At 42.9% G+C, this 7,962-nt stretch overlaps 1 protein-coding gene across 1 annotated transcript; it reads left to right on the forward strand.

Annotated features, from left to right (window-relative positions):
- Positions 1–6,235: 6,235 nt before the first annotated feature.
- On the forward strand, positions 6,236–7,345 carry LOC311105432 (gap junction delta-2 protein-like; the record flags this gene model as incomplete). Its single annotated transcript, XM_084147582.1, has 1 exon — positions 6,236–7,345. One exon carries the CDS (start codon positions 6,236–6,238, stop codon positions 7,343–7,345), a length of 1,110 nt encoding a protein of 369 aa, XP_084003708.1.
- Positions 7,346–7,962: the final 617 nt, after the last annotated feature.

A 7,962-nucleotide genomic window follows, 5' to 3' on the forward strand; every position in this document is an offset into this window, starting at 1 on the left:
GAAGAAACTTTCAAAGTTCTTGAAATGTTCCGTATTGACTGACCTTCATGTCTTAAAGTAATGATGGACTGTTGTTTCTCTTTGCTTATTTGAGCTGTTCTTGCCATAATATGGACTTGGTCTTTTACCAAATAGGGCTATCTTCTGTATACCCCCCCCCCCACACACACACACACCTTGTCACAACACAACTGATTGGCTCAAACGCATTAAGAAGGAAAGAAATTCCACAAATTAACTTTTAAGAAGGCGCACCTGTTATTAATTGAAATGCATTCCAGGTGACTACCTCGTGAAGCTGGTTGAGAGAATGTCAAGAGTGTGCAAAGCTGTCATCAAGGCAAAGGGTGGCTATTTGAAGATTCTCAAATTTAAAATATACTTTGATTTGTTTAACACTTTTTTGGTTACTACATGATTTCATATGTGTTATTTCATAGTTTTGATGTCTTCACTATTATTCTACAATGTAGAAAATAGTCAAAATAAAGAAAAACCCTTGAATGAGTAGGTGTGTCCAAACTTTTGACTGGTAGTGTTATTCTACTAGGCTTGCTCAAACCTGCTGCATATATGGTCCACTGGCAAGACACGCCTGTGACTTTAGAATGACGCATGCTTTTTTCTTTCTCCTTAGCTTCCCGTTAAAACGGGACATCAGAACAACCACACCAGAGTCAGCACAGAGCACAACAAGGAATGTCTCATCAACATCTCTAAGTACAAGTTCTCCCTCGTCATCAGTGGCCTCACGAACATACTAAAAAATGTGAACAACATGGTAAGTGGAGTTTTTAACGTAGCTGTTTATTTGACTTTAGCATGAGTAATGGGGATCACTACATTACACGTCATCAACCCTACCTCCTGGAAGGCATGTGTATTGTGTAAACACTCCAAGTCAACTCAAGTGTAGGATGCACACAATGGGCTGGAAGTGGTGTTTGCTGAATCACTGTGTCCTCTGTGTCTATAACCTCTCCTCTCTCAAGCGTATATTTGGGGAATCAGCTGAGAAGAACCTCTACCTCTCCCAGCTGATTATCCTGGACACACTGGAGAAGTGCCTGGTTTTGACTGGCACTGTATATATCCACACTATGTGGTTGGACTAATACTGTGAAAATTATGATAATGCCCTTTTAGTGTAAGAGCTGTTTGAAAAGACCGCCTGAAATGTCAGCCTGTTTTGTTGGGATGGAGTTTTGGCCTGCCTGGTGACATCACCCGGAGGTTCATTAGTTAATAGACCAATAAAAAAGATAGTTCCAAACCTCTCTGCCAACAACAGCTAATTTTCCGTTTTCCCCTCCCCACTCAGACCACTCCCAGACAGTCCAAGCAACATTTTTGCTTGAGAAATTGCTTTTTGTTAAGAAGCTATTTTAGTTTCTTATTGGCCGTTTGAATTGAAAACAATCACAGTAAGGTACTTATTTGTTAACCAGAAAAGGTTTGATATTAAGATAAAAACGTCTGCATTGGCCCTTTAAAGAAATCCATCACCTACAGTATACTGCACATACTTAAACTGATCTGCTATGTGGTACATTATCCTAACATTACACTAGGCACATGTGCTGTCTACTCAATAGTGCAACACTTTATATTGTGTGACATTTGCTTATTAATTATTTCTGAAGCATCTACAGTATATAGGTTCTATAAAGGGTTTATTAATTATCAATGGTCCACACCTCTAGGCATGACAATGCTTAGTTAGCAATTTTTGTCTGTCACAGATTGGTGTTTTTCAGAAAGCCAGATGCTTCATAAATATTCATATTTAGATCAACTCGATCAGCAATTCAGTTATTGATCATATTTGGCCCACTGGCACTGGCTGCCCTGTAGTGTTTACATACAGTGCATTCAGAAAGTATTCAGACCCCTTGACTTTTGCCACATTTTGTTACGTTACAGCCTTATTCTAAAATTGATTAAATTGTGTTTTTCCCTCATCAATCTACACACAATAACCCATAATGACAAAGCTAAATCAGATTTTTATTAATTTTAGCACATTTATAAATATACAAAACTGAAATATCACATTTACATAAGTATTCAGACCTTTTACTCATTACTTTGTTGAAGCATCTTTGGCAGCGATTACAGCCTCAAGTCTTCTTGGGAATGACGCTACAAGCTTGGTACACCTGTATTTGGGGAGTTTCTCCCATTCTTCCCCGCAGACCCTCTCAAGCTCTGTCAGGTTGGATGGGGAGCGTCGCTGCACAGCTATTTTCAGGTCTCTCCAGAGATGTTAGATCGGGTTCAAGTCCAGGCTCTGGCTGGGCCACTCAAGAACATTCAGAGACTCCTGTGTTGTCTTGCTTCGGGTCGTTATCCTGTTGGAAGGTGCACCTTCCTCCAAGTCTGAGGTACTGAGCGCTCTGGAGCAGGTTTTCATCAAGGATCTCTCTGTACTTTGCTCCGTTCATCTTTCCCTCGATCCTGACTAGTCTCCCAATCCCTACCGCTGAAAAACATCCCTACAGAAGGATGCTGCCACCACCATGCTTCACCGTAGGGATGGTGCCAGGTTTCCTCCAGACGTGACGCTTGGCATTCAGGCCAAATAGTTCAATCTTGGTTTCATCAGACCAGAGAATCTTGTTTTTCATGGTCTGAGAGTCTTTAGGTGCCTTTTGGCAAACTCCAAGCGGGCTGTCATGTGCCTTTTACTGAGGAGTGGCTTCCATCTAGCCACTCTACCATAAAGGCCTGATTGGTGGAGTGCTGCAGAGATGGTTGTCATTCTGGAAGGTTCTCCCATCTCCACAGAGGAACTCTAGAGCTCTGTCAGAGTGACCATTGGGTTCTTGGTCACCTCCCTGACCAAGGCCCTTCTCCCCCGATTGCTCAGTTTGGCTGGGCGGCCAGCTCTAGGAAGAGTCTTGGTGGTTCCAAACTTCTTCCATTTAAGAATGATGGAGGCCATTGTGTTCTTGGGGACATTCAATGCTGCAGAAATGTTTTGCTACCCTTCCCCAGATCTCTGCCTTGACACAATCCTGTCTCAGAGCGCTATGGACAATTCCTTCGACCTCAAGGCTTGGTTTTTGCTCTGACATGCACTGTCAATGGTGGGACCTTATATAGACAGTTGTGTGCCTTTCCAAATCATGTCCAATCAATTGAATTTACAACAGGTGGACTCCAATCAAGTTGTAGAAACATCTCAAGGATGATCAATGGAAACAGGATGCACCTGAGCTCAGTTTCGAGACTCATAGCAAAGGGTCTGAATACTTACACTACCAGTCAAAAGTTTGGACACACCTACTCATTCAAGGGTTTTTCTTTATTTTTACTATTTTTTACATTGTAGAATAATAGTGAAGACATCATAACTATGAAATAACACATATGGAATCATGTAGTAACCAAAAAAGTGTTAAACAATACAGAAGATAGCCCTATTTGGTAAAATACCAATTCCATATTATGGCAAGAACAGCTCAAATAAGCAAAGAGAAACAACAGTCCATCATTACTTTAAGACATGAAGATCAGTCAATACGGACATTTTCAATAAAGTTTCTTCAAGTGCAGTTGCAAAAACCATCAAGCGCTATGATGAAACTGGCTCTCATGAGGACCGCCACAGGAATGGAAGACCCAGAGTTACCTCTGCTGCAGAGGATAAGTTTCTTTAGAGTTACCAGCCTCAGAAATTGCAGCCCAAATAAATGCTTCACAGAGTTCAAGTCACAGACACATCTCAACATCAACTGTTCAGAGGGGACTGTGTGAATCAGGCCTTCATGGTCGAATTGCTGCAAAGAAACCACTACTAAAGGACACCAATAATAAGAAGAGACCTGCTTGGGCCAAGAAACACAAACAATGGACATTAGACCGGTGGAAATTTGTCCTTTGGTCTGGAGTCCAAATTGGAGATTTTTGGTTCCAACCGCCGTGTCTTTGTGAGATGCGGTGTGGCTGAACGGATGATCTCCGCATGTGTATTTCCCACCGTAAAGCATGGAGGAGGAGGTGTTATGGTGTGGGGGTGCTTTGCTGGTGACAGTGGCTGTGATTTACTTAGAATTCAAGGCACACTTAACCAGCATGGCTACCACAGCATTCTGCAGCGATACGCCATCCCATCTGGTTTGGGCTTAGTGGAACTATAATTTGTTTTTCAAAAGGACAATGAACCAACACCTCCAGGCTGTGTAAGGGCTATTTTACCAAGAAGGAGAGTGATGGCGTGCTGCAACAGATGACCTGGCCTCCACAATCCCCCAACCTCAACCAAATTGAGATGGTTTGGGATGAGTCGGACTGCAGATGAAGGAAAAGCAGCCAACAAGTGCTCAGCATATATGGGAACTCCTTCAAGACGGTTGGAAAAGCATTCCAGGTGAAGCTGGTTGAGAGAATTCCAAGAGTGTGCAAAGCTGTCATCAAGGCTATTTGAAGAATCTCAAATCTCAAATATATTTTTTGGTTGCAACATGATTCCATATGTGTTATTTTATAGTTTTGATGTCTTCACTATTATTCTGCAATGTAGAAAATAGTAAACATATGGAATGAGTAGGTGTGTCCAAACTTTTGACTGTTACTGTATGTAAATAAGGTATGAATGGTTTTTATTTGTTATAAATTTGCAAAAATGTCTAGAAACCTGTTTTCATTATGTCATTATGGGGTATTGTGTGTAGATTAATGAGGGAAAATTTTTATTTAATCAATTTTAGAATAAGGCTGTAACGTAACAAAATGTGGAAAAAGTCAAGGGGTCTGAATACTTTCCAAATGCACTGTATGACACACACACGGACCAGACCTAATCCAGCCTTTCAGCCCAACCACACAAAGTAACAATTGAATTCCTGCCCTTGTAAACTGCAAGGGAATGGTCCTGATGTCCTCTGTTCCAGAGCCACAGTGGATGGACCACATCATGATGAAGCAGAGACACGGATGCTGCAGAGGATACTGAGGCTTGGTCTTTATATTGGATCCCATGATGGACATTCAAGTGGATGGATAGACTCTTAAAATACTTATTTTAATGGATACAACCTGTTCTGTGTGTTTCGTCTGTGGACTTGGATTGGATCCATATGTCATTGATGCAAGCTGCTTATAGTGTCTTCAGTATACCATTTGAAAGGATACCACAGTCCTGTTTGGTACAGACAGTTCCTGGAAGACAATTCTAGTGAACATTATGTATTGTGAGATTTGTATCTCTGTGTTAGGTCAGGCCTATAAGTGGATGGGGCAAAGCACGAAGGCTAGAGGCCTACAGAAAGAGAAATGCTGCAGTCATAACTGGTGAATATAAGCCTAAAACTGCTGGATGATTCCTCTAATTTGTCATCACTTGTTATCACATGTCATTCAAAGATTGATTGAGCATAGTCTGGAAAAGTGAGAAATATTCAATCTTCCATTTCTCTAAATTGTATTTTTGAAATAGACGAAGAGCAGAACCTTTGCATAAACTGGCGTTGTTTTCCTTTTCCAGTTTGTTCCCTGCAGTTATTGTTTGACTATTCCCGGCTGTTCAGAAAAGGTGCCTCCTATTGTATTTTAAAATCTTTGTTAAACTGTACATTGGCTGCCTTTGTATCCCCACAGTACAATGACAGTTTCAGATAGAGTGGCTGAATATGTCTGGTCAGCCTTTTTTTCCATACCAGGCTCAACACCCGTTCATATCGTCCATTAAACAGCACTCATATTAATTATAGTCAATGTGGACTGCATGGCAAAGCATTTTTTTACAGATTTGCATTGGAAAGAGGCTAACTATCCAGGGGTGAGTGGATCTTTAACTATTTTGTTATGATTGTTCTTCTCTGTTTGTGTTTTCAATTGTTAGGATAAAGGGAAAGGCTGAAAAGTATTTTCTGCTGTTATAATTTCCTTGGCATTGTATTCCCCCTCACTGATATGGGCATACTGTAGCATTATTGTGTGTCAACAGCTGTTTGAAAAGTTATGAGATAATGAGTGACACTAAAAAATATATATTTATTCAACAGAATGAAAAGGTTTTTGGTATTGTGAGTTGCAATACAACCATTATAGACCAGATAAGAAGCCATTTGATTTCACTGTTTGCAAAACACTAGAAAATGTTCCTTTACATATAATTAACATGGGTGTCTTAATCATTCCTACTCTACTGTTTTAGGTAGCAGTGCACTGAGAGGTTCTGATTCACACCCTTGTACCTTCTCAACTCCCCCCCACCACCCCAGGTTAAACCATGGGAGACTGGTCCATTCTCGGACGCTTCCTGTCCGAGGTGCAGAACCACTCCACAGTGATCGGCAAGATCTGGCTGACCATGCTGCTGATCTTCCGCATCCTGCTGGTGACCCTGGTGGGAGACGCGGTCTACAGCGACGAGCAGTCCAAGTTCACCTGCAACACCCTGCAGCCAGGCTGCAACAACGTCTGCTATGACACCTTCGCCCCCGTCTCACACCTGCGTTTCTGGGTCTTCCAGATCGTCTTGGTCTCCACGCCGTCCATCTTCTACATCATATACATCCTGCACAAGATCGCCAAGGACGAGAAGCTGGAGATCCAGAGGGGGCAGGTGATGGCTGAGCGGACCTCCAAGAAGGTCTTTGGGCAGCTGGGGAGGGAAGGGCTGGAGAACATGGAGACTGGTATGCCCACCTATTGCCCTGGGTACAGGGAGGATTGGGGTGGTCAGGAAGGGGAGGGGGTGGAGCAGAGCCTGCTAGAGGAGGACTATGGGGAGGTGGGGGAGGACCCCACTCAGCTCTCCAGCCAGGTGCTGCTCATCTACATCCTGCACGTGCTGCTGCGCTCTGTCATGGAGATCACCTTCCTGGTGGGGCAGTACTACCTGTTTGGCTTCGAGGTGCCCCAACTGTATCGCTGTGAGGCATACCCCTGTCCCACCCGCACAGACTGCTTCGTGTCACGTGCCACCGAGAAGACTATCTTTCTCAACTTCATGTTCAGCATTAGCCTGGGCTGCTTTGTGCTCAACATCGCAGAGCTGCACTACCTGGGCTGGGTCTACATCTTCCGCGTACTGTGCTCCGCTTGCTCCACCTGCTTCCGGCCCGAGAGGGACCCTGTGGGGCTGTACGACCACCACAACCCTCTGCTGCTGCAGCTCAAACACTCTCTGAGGGGCAGGCTGGTCCTGCAGACTCCCACGCCCATGGCCCAGGAGAAGGCTGGGGGCCACCTGCTCACTCATGCCCCAGCCATCTCCTTTGAGACCAACTCTACTGTGGAGTGCACCTCTAAGAGGACTCCGGAAGAGAGGCATCAGGTTAAGGTTAAACTGGCCAACATGGCCAAGATGGGACGGACTAAGAAGTCTTGGCTGTGAAATGCCCATTCTGTGTGATTATCGAATTGAGCATTTTCCACTTTTGAAACAACAATGGGAAAGAGTTTATAGGTTGCTCAGACTGGGCACTGGGATAATGAGAGTGTGATTCAGAAAGAAAGACTCAGCTTTATCATCCATACCATAGTCTAAATGACATAAAGAACATTCAAACTGTTCCTGAGTTTCAAAAGACAGAGAAAAGTCAAACGTTTTGCTGTAAAATTGTATACATTAAATTTACAGTCATTATCTTCAGTCTGTTCCCACCTGTTCACACATAAGGCCTACTGTCCACAATCTCGGGGTTCTTCAATACAAATACACACCTGTTTCATACAACATGACAAGTTTTCACATTCTAACAATGTTTGTAGGATATTTTCAATAACTCCTTGTAATTGTTGAAACCATACATAGCTGGCAGAGTAGGTTTGACCTGTGTGCAGACGTGGTCATTTATGTTGTCTAAAGGGAATTTGTCTCTTATAACATTATTATTTTTCAGAATAATCTGATTGACTGGTAGGTAGTCACTAACTATTTGTAGCATGTGTGCCTCTTTTTATTGATATTTTCATGGTGTGTATGTGTATAGATCTTTAGTAATAAATGTT

This window comes from Coregonus lavaretus (assembly GCF_964263955.1).
Source record: "Coregonus lavaretus genome assembly, chromosome: 30".
Taxonomy (NCBI): Eukaryota; Metazoa; Chordata; class Actinopteri; order Salmoniformes; family Salmonidae; genus Coregonus; species Coregonus lavaretus.